The following is an 18,193-nucleotide window of genomic DNA, read 5'->3' as shown; positions in this document are numbered from 1 at the left end:
ATCCCACTTCTGGGCCTTCTGATTATTGGAATGAGTGGAAGAAAAGTATGTAAATGTCTTTCAATTTCCTATCCTCTTGTACCAACCCTCTATCTGCCCTGGCCCCACGCTCACCATTCTCTGTGTGTTTATTCCGAAGAGGTTTTGGAAAGTACACTGAACTTTCAGTCAGAAGACATTTGACCTGGACACTGACCAGATGTGTATTATCAGAAAAGTCATCCAACTTCTCTGAGCTTTAACTTCCTCTATTTCAAAAGGGAAATAATGAGATAATATGTGCTAAGTCATAACATGTACAATACAAATGCAAGCATCAACAATAAAATGAGAAGTACTCTAAGAGAAATAATGTTGGGATGGGAATAACTTCCCCAATATTTTAAAACCCAGAAGTGTAAGTGAAAATATTGGTTTATTTAGCTACCCTATTACAAATGGCTGTTTCACACAGGCACATAAAACGCAAAGAACAAAACATACGAAAGACATTCAAACTCACTGATAACCATAGAAATGTCAATTTAAACAATAGAATGATAACATAAAAATTTTTAAAAACCGCACACGAAACTTTCAACATTGTTAAGTGGGAAGGTGGGAATTAGGTTACTTTTACTTTCCATCTTGCAAATTTTGTGCTTTTTGACTCTCTGGCCACAGATATTGATTGCATTATTTTAATCATCATTTCTGAGAAAGGCATATTTCTTGGATGGTGATTTTCATATTTGTTAAATATTATTAATTATAAATTCTGTAATTACTAATAATTACATAATTTTAATCCAAATAATACCTTACATATCAAATCTTTAAAAATGACCAAACAAAAAAACTTGGTAATTTTCAGTGTTGCTAGAATCATAGATAAACTGATACTCCCTTTATATATAAAACACATTATAAATGCAATTATAAATTCATGTAATTTTTCTGTAAGAAGATCAAGAAGTAGTGTTTAAACTTTTCATGTGCAGAATTTTTAGTGCAGCAAATCTATTTTGAGAAATTTATCTTAGTAATGAGAAAACATCTAAAAATACACATTAAGGAAAATTGTTTCAGAACTTTTTAATAATAATGAAAAATTATATGCAATTAGTAATATTTATTAATATAATTTTATAATAGTATACAGGTTTTAAAACAAAAGTGATATACAGAGGGTGCCAAAAAATGTATACACATTTTAAGAAAGGAAAACTATATTAAAATTCAGTTTTAATATTCAATATATACTGATAACAACAGATAAATACAAGTCACATTTGACTTCTGCAATTACAAGAGGTGCTCAAAGTGGTTACCACCAGCGTCCAGATACTTCTGATTACAGCGAACTATTGCTTGAGCAATGTTAACCAAAGTGTCCACTTACATACAATTTTTTGGCACCCTTGGTATATGTAGTAACTGACACCAAAACGTACGTTATTTAGTGAAACACTCATCAGCTGATCCTATCTCCCACACTGTAACTTTAAAAAAACAAAGTCTGTCAATCAAAAGGTAATTTACATAATTCAATAAATTCTTCAGTGTCTAGAGGAAAAGCCAAAAGGTCTTCCTTTTTCATTTTTAATGAATTGTGAAATATCTTTAAATCTTTCCGCCCCCTGTTCATCACTTTCAAGGTTCCCACATTTGTGGTTTTCAAACTTTTGGGTGCATCAGCTTCACCTACAGGGCTTGCTAAAATGCATACTGCTGAGCCTCCTCCAGAGTTTCTGACTCGGTAGGTCTGTGGTAGGGCCCCAGAATTTGCATGTCTAACAAGTTGCCAAGTAATGATGAAGTCACTGAACTGGGGACCACACTTGAAGCCCAGAGGATCTCACAGCTCATAGCTTTCTTGTGTCTGTGATGTGATACAGAAGTCCACACATTAAGAATTTTTAAAGAAGGGAGAGGCTAAAAAAGAGGAGGACAGGAAGGATTCCTCTAGCAATCTAAGGGGAAATAAAAAGTAAATATACAAGACTAGACTGCAGCCTAGATTGAGGCAAAATGTAGTATTTAAGAATTTCCATGTCAGGAAGCAGAAATCCAGGAGGCTTAACATAACTCTCAGGATAGGATTCCTTATCTAGGAATCAAAATAGGAAGGACAGAGGTAATGATTTAGTTACAAGTTCTTTTCTTCAAACCCACTTTAAAAGACCTTCTGAATATTATGACTTTGCATCTTTGACTTTTCTTTTGTGAAGATTATATACCATTGTCTCTGTAACTACATTCAATTTTTGTTCATAAAACATATGTGTGCATCATATAAATGAGACAAAAAAACCAAGTTGCCAGTTCAGTCAGGTTATGATACATCTGTCTTGATTCTTGCTAGCATTCTCAACTCTGCTTTTTAATCTCTCCCTCTTACAGTATCAGACTATAAATGTCTTAAGTTTGTCATTCTTGAATGGAGATAGCTCTGAAACACAAATTTCTTCTTTGCTAATGGTTTAGGGTTCTTCTGAAAAATTAATGTACATTTTGGTCTCTATTTTCTTACTTCCTCAGCACACTAAAATTTGAACCCTGCTTCAGGAACCGGAACTAAAATTCTGTGCCATACATATTGAAAGACTAATATGTGAGTGACTTCCCAGTTTTTGGTTTCTTTTCAAAGTGGACAATTTTACTGTCATTTTATAATGATGCATTTGACTTTCTGATGAATCCCTATTTCTGTGAACGCCTCTAATGTCTTCTGTAGGATAATTCTCTTCTGACTCACTTTTTGATCTGCCTTGCTTGATTCAGTTTCTCTGTCTGCCTTGTGAATAAGCCCGTGTGTTGATCTGTGAAGATCTGTGTTGAACTTTCCCTTTCACTTTGCAACTTCTCCCAAATGACTTTGTACATTCTTGTGGTTTTAACCGCAGTGCTCATTTCTACAGTTATGCTTCCCAGTTGCATATTTCTAATATTAATGCTCTCCTGAACTTCAAACTGTATACTCAATTCCCAGTATATGATCATATTTTAACAGTCTACAGATATTTTAGGCTGCATATATCTAAAAAGAAATTCATAATCTGTATGCCCTCTCTTTGACTTCCACCTGCATTTATTTCAATCTGTGTTTTCACCAATTCATTCAGTCACCTAATTCATAAACATGGAAATCATCCTCACCTCCTCTATTTCTTAACTCAGAGACACAACATTCAGCTGTACAGATTGTACTCTAAAAAATGAGGCCCAGAACATAGGATAGATCAGGAGTTGGCAAACTTTTTCTTTAAAGGGCCAAATAGTAAATACTTTAAACTTTGTACACCATATAGATTCTGTTGCAACTACTCAGTTCTGTTGCAGTAATATAAATAAATACGCATGGTTATTTTTAAATAAAAGTTTAATTACAGCAATAGGTGTAGTTTGCCATTTCTTGGGACAGTCTCAGGGTTACTGAAATCCATGCTATGATCTACTTGGCAAAACAATGGGCCCAGAGTAGGCACATAAAGGGTGCTATTGGGCTAGGAATCATTTTGCCTTTAGTGCCTCCATCTCTAAATTTAATCATTACATCATTTAAATTTTACTTTCAAAATGCATTTTAAAAACATGCCTTTTCCTTTCTGAATTCATTGTCATTGTCTGAGTTTAGTCCCCGAGCAGTATTTCAAAGGCTTTTTAATCTAACTGAATGTCTTAAAATCCTACAAACAAAATTAACTTCCTAAAATTCAAATCAAATAGTAGGGCCAACTTACATTAAAAGAAAATTCTCATGTTTTCTATAAAAAGCACATTTGAACTGATTTTCTAGTCTCATCTTCCATCATCCTTTTTCTTGAACTTTATATTCTAGTAACACTGAATTTTGTGTAGTCTCAAGAAGTACAGTTATCTCTGTTTATCGACTATCCCCTCTGTTTTACTGCCTTCCCATCTTCAATTTTCCACATGGAAAAGTTAATTTCAGACTCTAACACTGGCCCCAACTATCATATTTCTACAATACACTCCTTTAATTCCTCAAAACAGTTGATAGAATTAACAATTTCTTCCTCTTTGCAAATTCTTAAGCTTATACACACACCAGTAATTGAACACTTTATTTGGGGATATATCTGATTATGTTTTTTTCTCCTTTAGTAAACCATATGTTCCTTAAGCACAATAATTGTTATTTTAGTCATCTGTGTATTTGCAGTGCTTAGCACGGAGCCCAGTGTACAGTGAAATCTCAATATTTGTTGAACTGAATTGACCTGAATTTTCTCAGAAGACTGGGATCTGAAAGCAGCTACTCACGAAAGCTGCTCCCCAGAGAAGTCTAAAATGCTGAGTTGTTTCTACCTTGAATGCAGAAAGAACTTCCAGATCATTATTGGCCTTGGATGGAAATTGTCAACAAGCTTCCTCACTTGATTGAAAGTCACCAGCTTCGAGCTCAAGTGAACAAGGTATATATATATTTTTTTCTTTTTTTTACTCTGTAATCCTTTCTCACCGTCTGATAGAAACCTTCATGCCACTTTTCTTTCCCAGCATTGTAAAAGTGGGTCAATTGACCTAGGGACACCAATTCATTGCCATTGAGTTTATTGACAAAACTGTCTCACCTTTCCTCAAGAGCAGAATGACTTATTCCTGATTTGACACATGTTTCCCTAAAATTTCCAGAGCCTGCACAAAACAATTCCAGACTATATTAAGCACTCAACAAGTAGTTATTTAAAGAAAGAAGGAAATCTGTTTGGGAATTGTAAGCAAGCTGACGGTAAGATCTAGCTGGGGAAAGACAAGCATAGAAATTCCAGGTGTCCTCATTCCAGGTCATGCGGTCAGCACTCCTCTGCCAAAAGTCAGTCCACCTTGCTTTTACCATGGGGGCCTCATAGAATAGCTGAATGAAGAGAATTTATGAGTTACAGGATCAGGGTTGTCAGGTTCTACAGGAATAATTGATAAGCCTGTAAATACATACGGGATAAGATGAGAAATGTTTCCCTAGAGTTTGTAAGGAACAGTGAAACTTCTTGGTCCCGAGAGAACTGACATTACACCACAGGAATAATCAGAAGGTGTAATAGGAAGAACGCAGATTTTGATTCAGGAAGACCTGAGTTTGAATCATGGTTTTATCACTTAGTAGTTATATAACCTTGAACAACCTACTTAACCTCTGTAATTCTGCTTTTTTATTTATAAAATTAGAGAAATTCTGGTCCTAGAATTGTGAAGACTAAATGACTTTTGAAAACGCCTTTTCATATATCACAATAGTGTTCAATGTATATTTATACTTCTCATTAGTCTCTTTTCCGTTTGTCTCAGTCTTACAATTTGGAGTGTCAAGTGATTTCAAAGATACAAAAACGTTTTCCACTCTCCAAAATTCTTTTTCACTGACTTACATATATTGTCTATAATGAAAAATTCATTTAAAAAAAAAAAACACATATTGAATGCCAGCTACATGTAGTCACAAGGTTAGAAACCCTGTAAGAGATGTAAGAGACTGTCTCCAGTGTCTACGAAGATGGCTAACTAAACCTGAGAATTTACTTTCCTGCTGCATAAAGAGTCATTATCATGACCAAAATAATACAAAGAAGAAAGTAAGAAAATGTCTGTAGTGCAGGAAAACAAGAGAAAATACTGATGATGGGATAAAAACTTTAAGGATTTTTGTACCATATTAAGCAAATCCTACAGATCCACAAATGAGTGTATAGTACTCATGCCAAACGTCAACCAAAGCAGAAAGATGACCTCTGTCCCTCGCCCCACAGGAGCCTTTCTCTCTGATCTCAGAGTAGTAGGGCATAGAAGCAAGAGTGGATCTGGGACAGTTTGCAGGAAGGCAGATTAAAGTTCAGCTTGTGAACAATACAGTCCTTTGTACCTGGCTTTCCTCAGGCTTTATTTGGTTAAACTGCCATATGTAAAATGAAGGACCTGTTGAATTGGTACTCCTCATATGTTAAATGTCAATGAGAAAAGGCCAGAAGTGTCCAGCGAACTTCTGTCCACTGAAAACATGGAGTTGGGGAAACAGCTTAACATAGCAGTGAAATTAATCCCCCGATACTTCCACTAAGTTGAGCAGTGTCTCTTCAGAAATCATGTTTACTTGGAACCTGTGAGTATGATGTTATTTGGAAATAAAGTCTTTACAGATGTAGTCAAGGTAAATGAGGTTATACTGTATGAGGGTGTACTCTAAATGCAGTAAGACTGGTGTCCTTATAAGAAGAAGGAAGTTTGGACACAGACACACAGGGACGAATACCATCTGAAGATGTAGGCTGACCTTGCTGGCCATCACCAGGAACTAGGAGGATAATATAGAACAGGTTCTTCCTCAGAGCTTGCAGAAGGAATCAACCTTACAAACACCTTCATTTCTGATTTCTATCCTCTAGAATTGTGAGAGAATAAGTTTCCGTTATTTTGAGCTTCCCAGTTTATGTTCATTTGTTGAGGCAGCCCTCAGAAACGAATACAATGCTTTTGGCCAGTCTCTATACTTCTAATTACTTATGAAACATCTAACTAGATAAAACTACTTTTAAGAGACTGTAAAATCGAGACTGTATTAACTGGAAATCAGTTGTGAGCAACAAACATAACGGCTTTCAGGACCACACATGGAGTTACAGACTACCATTTGTTCTCTTGGGTCTTTTATTTGGGATAAACAATAAAAAAAGTGAATTGGCAGTTTTGATCTTACCATATTTCCAGCCAACCACCTTTCTCTTACAAAGCCCCAATTGTTCATTGACTTTGACTCATCCATCTTTTTCCAGGAAAATTTGGACAATTTTGTGGCAATGTGTCTTTTACTATAATAATTTTTTAAAATTTAAACATTCACTGTATTGTTTGATCATACCTTGTATATAGATAGATGATATAGATATATAGATATAGATATACAGAAAGAGACTCATTATGAGAGAATGGCTTACATGCTTATGGAGGCTGAGAAGTCCCATGATCTGCCTCTTGCAAGACAGAGGCACAGGAAAGCTGAGAACCAAGGGAGCCAATGGTGTAAGTTCCAGACTGAATCTAAAGGTCAAAGAACCAGGATTGCTAATGTCCAAGGCCCAAAGAAGACAGCTGTTCCAGCTCAAGCAGAGAGCAAATTCCCCTCTGTCACATTTTTGTTCTATTCAGGCACTCAAGGGATTGGAATGTGACCACGCAAACCGGCAAGGATAGACCATCTGAGGATAGATCTACTCAGTCAACCAGTTCAAATGCTAATCTCTTGTAGAAGCACCCTTACAGACACACTCAGAAATGTTTCACCAGCAATCTTGGCATCCTTTAGTCTAGTCAATTTGACACATAAAATTGACCAACATGGAAAGTAAATAGGTCACGAGGGTGGATCCCTCATAAATGAGACTCGTGCCCTTATAAAAGTGACCCCAGGATGCTCTCTGGGCCACTATTGTTATCATGTGAGGATACAATAAGAAGACAGCAATCCACCATCTGGAAGAGGGCTCTCATCAGAACCCAGCCATTCTGGCACCTTGATCTTGGACTTCCAGCCTCCAAAATTGGAAGAATTAAGTTTCCATTGTTTATAAGCTACGTAGTCTATGGTTCTTTGTCATAGCAGCCCAAACTGACAAAAACACTGAGTTATATCTGTATAGTAGTAGGCTATTTGGTAACAAAATGAATAAGCTATTGATTTATTCAACAACATGGATGCACCTTAAATACATTGGGCTAAATGAAACATGTCAGTTCCAAAAGCCTACATATTATATGATTGCACTCATGTGACAGTCTGGAAAAGGAAAAACAATAAGAACAGAAAACAGATCAATAGTTACCAAGGGTTGAGAGGGAATGAGTGGTTGACTACCAACAGAGAATTTTGACGATAATGAAACTGTTCTGTATTGTCCTCAGGTGGTGGGTATATGATTCTATGCATTTGTAAAACCCCCAAAATTGTACATCACAAAGAGTGAATTGTATGCAAATTTAAAAAAATTAACCAGAATGTTGGGGGTTCCTGGGAGGGAATGCAGATGATGACAAATGACTCTAACTGTCCTGCAGTCGTATGACATAACTTCATGAAAGAGTGGGGGGTGGAGGGGTGCAGCTGTCCTAAGTTATTGTGGAAAATGATGTGACTGGAATCAATAAGGATGAATTAAATGAGAACTGTATATAATCACTGGATGAGACTTGTGCCCTAGTATTCTAGTTGGTAAATTTGTTTTTCATGGGGTACACGTTAACTAATTCTAAAACAGCTTTATAAGTATATTTTCCAGAAAAACCTCTCACCAAGAGAAACATTCTCAGTATGGACATTATTCCTTTACCCTAGGACTATACTGTAGGTAGCCCATAGACACTTGTGGCTATTGAGTACTTGAAATGTGCCTAAAACAAATTGAGAAGTAAGACATGCAATGGATTTTGAAGACCTACTATAAAAAGACCATAAAATATCTCAATATTTTTATATTGATTAGATGTTAATAATATTGTAGATATATTGACCCAGATAAAATATATTATTAATACAAATTTCATCTGTTTCTTCTTACTATTTTTTTAAATGTGGCTGTTAGAAAATTTAAAATGATCCATGTGGCTTTCATATTTTTATCAGACAGTGCTGAACTTGAGAGATCAGGGCTGTGGTCAGCAGAACTGACGTAGCACCCTGGCTCAGCCCTCCTGGCTCTGTAACCCTGGGCAAATACCTTACCCTCTCTGACTCTCAGTTTTGTCCTGAGGTTTTGGGGAAGATGGAAAACCATCCCGTGTGAGAAGTTTTTAGCGTTGTGCCTTAGACACTCTAGGAAAATCTTTAGAATAAGTACTTAAATAAGTAATTGCGGTTCTAGTTCTCAGGCTGGTTTCTGTTAAAATGCAACATCTCAGCAGCCCCTCCTCCCCCCGCTCCCCTCTCACCCCACACAGGCGCCTAGTAAACGTTAAGTTGGCTATTCTACCTCAGAGCCAGTTTGGAAGAGGAACAAACATGCCGACTGATGAGGAATGGCTTCCCCCTAGTGGATAGCGGGGGAAGGATTCTGTGACAGAGGCTCAAGGGAGAGCTGCCCTGGGGCTGGGCCTGGGCAGGAGGAGCTGTGGGTACCAGCCCACTTGGGGTGCCTGTAGCTTAAAGGGAAAGACAAGACTTCCACCGCCACCCCTTCAGAGGCTCCGGATCCCGGAGAGGGGCACCTGGAAGATCTCGATCAGGTTGTGCCTAGAGCTGAGGAGGGGATGGCAAGTTGAGGGAGCTGTGTCTGGAAGCTGGAGCTCAGGCGTTGTTGGCCTGAGCTCAAGACAGGGAGGGCTGGCCCAGACAAAACTGAGAAACTGGTACTATTTGTTTAGGCATTGCTGTCAGTAATAACTAACTCCTGTACAGGGTGTTGCTTTCAGTGAGGACACTACCTTCCAGTGACATATCTTGAGAAGGAAGAACCAGGCATGGAGAAGTGAAGAGACCTAGCCAGGGTCAGGGGAGTGTTTGAACAAGGGATAAACAACAATTTGGCACAATTCAGCTACCTCCCTCTAGGGATTTGGTCAAATTCATAACTCATTTTACTTATGAATTAAACGGAGGGATTTCGGCCCACAGCACAGGGCTGTTATTAGAGTTAAATGATACCAAGTCAGCAGAGATGCTTTTAAAAGAGGGGATTGTCAGAGTTGCCATTGGGGTTTCCTGTGAAGGAAATGATCACAGTCTTGGGAGCTAATTATTTTAGAACACTCTAACCACATGTTCTCTTTAGTGATGGAGACCAATGTCTGTCCAGCACAATTGCGGGGACAATTTGGGGGCTTGGGTGGGGCAGTTAGGTCCTTGAACAATATCCCTGGGGATATCTCCTCCTGGGATCAGGGGAGAAATGATGTGCACGGAGGCTCTTTGTTCCTTAATTTAAATAGAACCTGTTCCTTACACCCAAAGAACTCTTGAAGTCACAGAACTCCTACAGCCATTCCCCACCCCTGCAACTGATAATCTCTGGAAATTCTCTTGAACAGATGCCCCTGCTAAACTGCCAGTTCCTCCGGAGTTACCGGGAACAGCGCCTGGCCCACTTGGTCCTGAGCTTTATTACCATGGGCTATGTCTGGCAGGAAGGAGAGACACAGCCCAAAGAGGTAAAGAACAAATAGATGCCTGTCTTGTCATCTGGCAGGTCTGCTGCACCTAGAACACACTCTCTACCTGGCACCACAGTATTTTCCGGGAAAATGGGTCCTTCTTATTCTTTTCTTTGGGTGTCAGTGGAAGGAAAGCAAAGGGCTCATTGAAATGAAAGGGTTTTTCTTCCCCCTGAAATACCAGGTTCATTTTCTTTAGAACTATTTTTGAATCTATTTTTTCTGACAACCTCTTCCAAGAATATTTGAAGAATTGCATCTGAGAGCAAGTTTTGAGATCACATTAAAAACTTAACGATACCTTACATTTTACAGCACTTTGTACTCCTATACACATAATTTATCTTGGTCAATTTTCACAATCCCATAAGATAAGTAGAGCTTTGCTGTGCCCATTTTACGGAAAGCTGAGGATTACAGAAGTCCAAGGTCAGATAACAAGTTAGTGGAAAATCCAAGGCCTTCCAATTTCACGAATGTAACCTCCTTCCCCCAGAGGCACACATTGACATTTACAGCACTAATTTTTATTTTTGTTTAATACTGCTTGCTATCTACCAGTTATTAGATTGTCTCTTAGCAATTCATTTAAATCTCTTCTGAAATCTTTGCGTAACCTTTTATAGTTTCAACCTGAATCTTGAGACATGAAATCTCCCAGTTCCTCTCTTTGCAGTATAAAGGACTACTCCCTTTCTATTTATATAAATGTACCTTTTCTAGAAATCAGGGTTGCTCTTGTTCCAGTACTCCATGGTTCTGTGAGCAGCCCATGCCTGTTTTGTTTGCCTGGTTGATCCTACCTCTTATCTCTCAAGTAAATACCTGAGAGTCCCAGTAAGGAAAAAAAGGAAAGTGAGAGAGAAAAAAAAAAATAGAGAGAGCTGCTTCAGACTTTTAAAATGTCAGGACGTCTAACTTTAAAAAATCATGTATTTGATATTGGAAAGTTTAAAATCTAGGCACACGACAGAACATCCCATGGGATTCTGTCCCCCATCTGATTTCCAAAACGTAATCCTAAATTGGGGAAAGGGTAGAGAAGGGTGACAGGGAACAGAGTCTCCAGCTTCAAGGTGTGTCCATGTACTCCAGGCCCAGTGAGCCCCCCACACCCCAGACTTGGATCGTCTCTTACTTTCTTTGTGTCTCCTCTGACTTTTCAACTAAGTAGACACCTCTCTTCTGCACTGCCCTCCTTTTATCCTGCCTCCTTAGGGAAGCTGACCTAAGTCTGAATTTTAAAACTCTTTAAAGCTCTTCATTGTTTCTACCTAAGAAACAGTTCTGTCCCAAGTCTATTTGAACATCTAAGGGAAAATGAAAACAGAAGCAGGGCTTCCTTAATAAATACTTCTATCTTAAGGGGAAATAAAAATGGAAGTGGGAGAAAGGGGGCATAATAATATTCTTTTGAATCTAGATGAGACTTGTCTACAAATTGAGACTCCCTCCATGGATCTGAATAGTTTTTCTGGACTTGTGGGCAGATAAGGCTCTTCAGAGTGTTCCTCAGATAACTCAGGAGTTGAATGGGGTCTGTCTTGAGGTGACTTACTTGAAGTTGTTATTGGGTTTGACGTATGAAGTGACTGACAGAGTCAGTTGCCACACAGGATGAAGTGTTCTGTCTTCCTCATTTCTCTCCCCGACTGACACATAAACACACACACAACCACAGGTATGGGTGTGTATAGATGCACATACATATATATAATCTCCTAGTTTTATACACAGGCACACACACACACCTACATATCTATGCATATCTGGATAGATAGATAGATAGATAGATAGATAGATAGATAGATAGATAGACAGATGATAGATAAATATAGATAAATGGTATTTTTTCCTCCTGTTCATCGACTCAGCCTCCAATTCATGCTTAAACATTTGGTAATGCCCTTCCCTGAATAGTCAACATTCGGGTAATATTTTATACTATATGTATGTGTGTGTGTTCCAATTTGTATTTTTCCACATAAATTTCAGATTGTACTCGTAAACAATATATCCACTAGGTTGTTAACAGAAAAAATGTGAGAGTGAGGTGTGTGTGTGTGTGTGTGTGTGTACAGATCATTCAGATAATTTGTTTCATCCCGAAGTCATTTCTCTACCACAGGATTGGTGGAATAAAAGACAGCCATGATTAGGTCCTCTGTTGCATTCTTTCTAGAACATGCTAATTGTCTGGATTAATATCTGAAAGGTTCTACCAAGAAATCTTGCCCTTCCGTTTGTCGAAGTCTCCCGGAATCTGGGCCTCCCTCCTATCCTGGTCCATGCAGACTTGGTGTTGACAAACTGGACTACAAAGAATCCTGAAAGGTAAAAGAGAAAGTGCTTTGGATTTGAACGGATGGAAACTCAATAAGGGGCAGTCTGTATTCTCCCTACCAGAAAGGCCAAAGCTTTTTCAACTCTTTTGTGATCAAAGATGTTCATCTTTATTGTCTGCTATACGGTGCCAAAGAATGGGTGAACTTGAACCCAAGTTCAAAAATCACAGTTCCCAGAACTTTCCTCTCAACTCACTCTGAATACATTGACACAAACCACTTTTATTTGGTTGCTTCCATATCAAATCTGAATTTCTCAACCTGATCTTCAAGCAACTGCACAATCAGGTTTCACTCATTCTTTCCCATCAAATTGTTTATTATTCCCTAACGTGTCCTCCATTCCAGTCAAGTTAGGACCAGGAACTTCAATAAATGATCGTTTATATAGTGATCATGAATGATTACGTATGAATTGAGAGTAGGTGCTCTAGACGTGTTTGATTGAAAATTTGATTAATACTGCTGTCTATTCCACCTAGTTAGTATGATTCCTTTGACAGGTTGGGGATATTGGCATTTGTCTACAGTAGAAATAGCATGAGTTTTTAAAGATAAGAAATTCCAATAAATAGAATGGGGCAGAAATGGTGAGGTATTGAATTTTCCTTTGAACTTCATTATCACACTCAAATTTATTTCAGGCTGTAGATGCAAGAGATAGCACTTCTGTGACTTACTGAAATAGCTAACATGACATTTCAGTCAGATGTGAGGAAAAAACTTCCTTAGCATTAGGGTTGTGGGTAAACACAGGATTTCCAGAGATGATGGGAAATTACTTTTAAAGAATTAAACACTTAATAAACAATAAATCCTTTAGGACTAATTTGCATGCCCCTTGAAGAAAATGAGATTGGGCCATCTCACCTCTCTAAGTACTTCTGAGCCCTGGGATTTTATGTTTTCTATAATTATGAATTATGATCTTTGGCCAATTCTGCTTTAATAACAAAATTGGTGACTAATATTACCCTAGAAAGGTGCTGAATCTGGCTCAGGATTTGGGCAGAAAAAATAATAGATATATGTGAAGAAATGGTTCTGGTCAAGACATCAAATATTTAATAAGCTGAGTCTGTGATTCAAAGAGAAAGACGTGGGAAAGGTTGAAGGGGGAAATGACTGGACTGGGGTGGTAAAGTAAAAATTACAACAACAAAAAGCTACTTTTTCAGTGGGTAAGAATGCAGGGCTAGTTTAATCCCAGAGATGCAGACACAGTCTTGGGGTTCAGTAGTTATTCTTCTTCTTGGTAGTGTTTTTCTTCTCCTTCTTCTTTATTTTTATTTTTTATTTTTTGAGTCTCTTAATATGCCTAGCACAGAGCTGAGTGCAATAAAGAAATGAAAGAAATGGAAGCAAAGTACACCCAAAATGGTTAAATAACAAAACAAAGCAATACACGACAAATGCCAGAGTGACACAAACAATAAACCCTTTAGAATTTCAAAGAAATTACATCAATTCAGGCTTTAAAACTCATGAGAAAGCTTGGTGAAAGGGTGAAATTCCACTTAAAGTAGGTGCTAAAAGGTGAGTAGAATACCTACAACAAAAATATGAGTTTGTGGTAATTAAAAAATACAAAAGGAGTAAGATGATTTATCATGATGCCACAGGCTAAATGTTCTGGGGCTGAGATAGGAGTTGAGATTTGGCTCACCCTTTGTCACACAGTGGCCCATAGTCTAGTTATAGCCTGTGATAGCCAAAGTGCACTTGGATACATGTGTGTGTGCATGTGTGTGTGTGTGTGTGCACTCGCACGCATGTGCATTTGAACATGAAAGTGTGTGCCTGTGTACATGTGACCCTAGAAGGCATATCTGGTTTACAAACTGATCCTTTATTTTCTTTTTCTGTTTGTGGTTGTCATTCACTGAAATCTGACTAGACCCCTGGACATAAGGTAAGTTCTCAGAAATCCTTCCCTTACTTTAGAATACATGCTAACTTTTAAAGTTTACAATAAAACAAAAAGAGAAAGCATTCCAAAATGTATGTATATTATATAAGCTGTACAAAAATGTGTGTAAAAGTAAGGCTCGAAGAATGTACGAAAAATTAACAATCCAAAATTTAACAGTGAATGATTTGTTAGGATTAGGTAATTAATTTTCTGTACTATAGTTTCAAATTCGCACATAATAAGTGCAATGCAAGAAAAAAAGTCACTAATTCTTTAATGATCTGAAAATGAACTCTCGTTTCATCATAACTTCTATGAAAGGTCAAATTTCAGGCAGTGCCTGACATAGCAACAGAAGGATCCCTTTGAAATATTTTGTTACTTGGACTGGAGCCCATGGGGCGGGTCTGACCCAGGCATCCTTAGGCTCCTCTTTCCCCAAAGAGCAAAGCGAGCCTCCAAATTGATATTGCCTCACCCATCACCAAACCTCAGCTCAGTAAAGGGGTTCATATAAAAGTTATAGCTCGGCAGATGGAGGGATGGCAGGGTGAAGACACCATTTCTCACACTAAAGTCACTGCTGGAACAATGGAGCTCCTGAATTAGTTTTCTTTTGTGTTTGTTTTCATCTCTTCTCATATTTAATATGTTAGAGGCAGAAGTGACTCGTGAAATAAAGTTTTTAGGTTTTGTAGACTGGATCTACATCTGGGATATTTGAATCCATATGATCACAGGTCATTTAAAAGTGATCCCTCTCTAATGGTCTTCCAGCTCTCACCCTGTTACACAAAACAAAATTGCTGATTAGAAAGCACTAGTCTGAGTTATGAAACTGGTCTCCACCTGCTCCTGTGACTAAGGAGCTGTATGACCTTGGGCAAGCTGTTTTGCTTCTTTGGGCCATAGTTTCATATCTATAAAAAAAGGAGCAAGGAATTAGCTGTTGCTTGTGGTCATTGTAGCTCTAAGACTATGTATGCTCCTGACAGGAATGGTGTGATAGGCCATAGATTCGCCTTATAAAGAATCAACAACATCTGCCCACTCATGCTTCAGCTCTTCCACTAGGGGGATGGTCTGGACCATCAGGGCCATACTAGACTTTGAAAGTCCTAAGATCAGTTGAACTTAGGCTTGAGTACATCTGTTCTCTTTCCTTTCTGAATGTTGCTGAAGGTAGATGCCCATCCTTGGGGCTTTCCTATTAAAAAGGCGAAAGCTGTTCACTGATTCTACCCTGGATATATAGTTGTCTAACTCTGAGGGGACCTATGGGTCATGCATACTCATGGTGTCCAATATGTCATCTCATTCCCAAGGAACTTGGACACCATTGTCTCATTGCCTGGGGGAGAAAGCCTACGTGGCTTTGTACTGGTGACTGTTTTGGTGGAAAAAGCAGCAGTACCTGGAATGAAGGTATCTTTTCACTCAAAGCACCTTTTCTTTTTCTTTTTTTTCTTTTTCTTTTTCTTTTTTTTTTTTTGTCTAAATGAGAAATCAGTTTGAGCTTTACTTCCCACCCAGTCCCTTTCCCTTCAGTGAATTAATCAATGCAGATGAGCATAGGCTTTGTCCTATTGCTTTATGTCTAAGGAAAGAGATCTAAGCTCTAGTCCACAGAGATAATACCTTCCCCAACTCCTGTAAAACTTAGAAGTGACCAGTGGTCCTTTCAACAAACAAGCATTGTTCTAGACAGTGGAACATCTGGGGGAACATCATTCTGGCCACCACTGAAGCTCATGATCTAGTGGAGGCAAATGAGCTGATGTATATGGTAATAAGGGGGGGGGGATGCAATGTTTCATGAAAAGACATCTAAAACCTAATCCAGACCTAAAGGGTCAGGGTGAGGCAAAGCTTCCCAAAGGAAATGACAGCTAAATTTAAAACCTGAGTGATATATAGGAATTAAGGAAGGGTGATGGGGGGGTGGGTGTAGGTGGAGGGTGGAGAGAGAGAAAGAAAGAGAAAGAGAACATATTCCTGGCAGACAGAACTGCTGTGCAAAGGCTCAGAGGAAAAGAACCATCATTGAGATTACCTAGCCCTGGGGGATTACAAACTTGAATTCCTTCAGGGGTCAGGGAGCTAACAGAAAGGTCAGGAGTGAGACAAAAGATGGTGGAGCAGCAGGGGAGCGGCTAGAGAATTCATGCCTTGCTTGAGCTAGGGTTATGTCTTTCCTCACCACCTTCCCTGATAAGCACATTTTGAAGCTTACTGTATGCTAAGCAGGTTGCACAGTCATGGCATAATTATTATAACATTCTCTTTCACTCTCAACAGTGAAACTACCGTGTTTCCCCGAAAACAAGACTTAGCCGGACCATCAGATCTAATGTGTCTTTTGGAGCAAAAATTAATATAAGACCTGGCATTATATTATATTATATTATATTATATTATATTATATTATATTATATTATATTATATTATATTATATTATATTATACCCAGTCTTATTTTACTATTAATTTTTGCTTAAAAAGACACATTAGAGCTGATGGTCTGGCTAGGTCTTATTTTTAGAGAAACATGGTATATGGTCCCTTTACTTCTCATCAGTGTATTTAGTACATCAATAGATGCAGAATAAAATATTGGTCTTCCAAATATAGCTCAGAAAAGGTAGAGACTGCTAGAGACAAGGAAGATTTCATAATGGGGAGTCTCGGCACCTGGAAGCTCTACAGAATCTGTCTGATGTTATGTAAGACAAAGCTCAGCATTGAAGGTGCCCTAATTCAAGATTCAGACATAGAAATTATTATAATGTTTGATAAATACAGAAGGGAAAAAAAATCATAATTATGCCCCTGAGAGTTATAAGAAGTAGCAATTAGTGGAAAGATCCAGAAAAACCGAACCAAGGGTCTATCTGGGAGATGCCCAGAGAGAGCCTCCTTTCAGGCAGACCTCATAGCAAATCTAGTTTAAGAGCACTCCCAGGGGAGACCTACCAAACAGTCCAATAGTCAGAGGGACACCCTTCACCGGGATTCCCACAGATCTGCTGCTCACTCCACATCAAAGGGCTTTAAGTGAATGCTAATGTATTGAGTGAATGAATTTCCTCCCCAGGCACTTATTCAGGCAGTGAATGCCGTCTTGCAGCCCAGCCAGGACTCTTTGCTCCAAGCCCTGCAGCAACTGAGACTCTCCATTCAGGACATCACCAGAACCTTGGGACAAATGCATGGTATGGGGCTCCTGCATGTTTAAGGCTCTGCTTGGTGGCAAAGGGTCTGAAGGTTGGGCAACATCCACAAGATGGCGCTGGTGTATTAGTTTTATTTAATTGTACCAGATTGCTGTGCGTACTACTAGTAGTGGATGATCTCTCAGTTTGCAGAGTCTCGTGGTTTTGTCCTTTTCTGGTGTTCCCTTGTGATTCGGGTAGTTTCCTCTTCGGGGGTCATACATTTCTTTGCCTGTTGAGGTCTTGTATGAAGTTTGGGAGAAGGGAATGAGGCACACAACAGCAATGGCTGTATGTACTCCATCCAGCACTGTTAGGCTACTGCTGAGAGTTGTCGTTACATTCTCTAATGCCCCTTTCATTTTTTTTTCTCAAGTGGCATTAGGCTTCATTTGATGGCCCTTCCAGTGCTCCTTTTCCTGTGGCTGGTACAGGATAAGTTTTGATAGACGTGGCCAGTTCCTTCTGGGTTACATCTTATTCAGCTGACTACATTCCATCTCCAGGGTAGTCAGCTCTTCAACTTCCTCTATCAGAAGAATCTAAAAAATATACAGGGTGTGTGTGTGTGTGTGTGTGTGTGTGTTT

At 38.6% G+C, this 18,193-nt stretch overlaps 1 protein-coding gene across 4 annotated transcripts in view; it reads left to right on the top strand.

Moving 5' to 3' along the window:
* The window catches only part of IDO2 (indoleamine 2,3-dioxygenase 2), a 42,500-nt gene that overhangs the window by 10,096 nt on the left and 14,211 nt on the right, over positions 1–18,193 (top strand). Inside the window, exons 2-8 of one of the 4 annotated variants that reach the window (XM_019742138.2) lie at positions 2,521–2,593; positions 4,323–4,418; positions 10,015–10,134; positions 12,353–12,471; positions 14,380–14,394; positions 15,720–15,819; positions 17,488–17,605. In XM_019742138.2, the coding sequence (XP_019597697.2) occupies positions 4,353–4,418; positions 10,015–10,134; positions 12,353–12,471; positions 14,380–14,394; positions 15,720–15,819; positions 17,488–17,605 (538 nt within the window). In that variant the 5' untranslated portion in view covers positions 2,521–2,593; positions 4,323–4,352. The remainder of the gene's footprint in view (positions 1–2,520; positions 2,594–4,322; positions 4,419–10,014; positions 10,135–12,352; positions 12,472–14,379; positions 14,395–15,719; positions 15,820–17,487; positions 17,606–18,193) is intronic. The other 3 variants (XM_019742136.2, XM_074329607.1, XM_019742137.2) reach the window with 3 other exon arrangements.

Source organism: Rhinolophus sinicus, linkage group LG04 (genome assembly GCF_036562045.2).
Source record: "Rhinolophus sinicus isolate RSC01 linkage group LG04, ASM3656204v1, whole genome shotgun sequence".
In the NCBI taxonomy this organism is placed as follows: Eukaryota; Metazoa; Chordata; class Mammalia; order Chiroptera; family Rhinolophidae; genus Rhinolophus; species Rhinolophus sinicus.
This window is presented reverse-complemented; position numbering and strand designations above follow the sequence as displayed.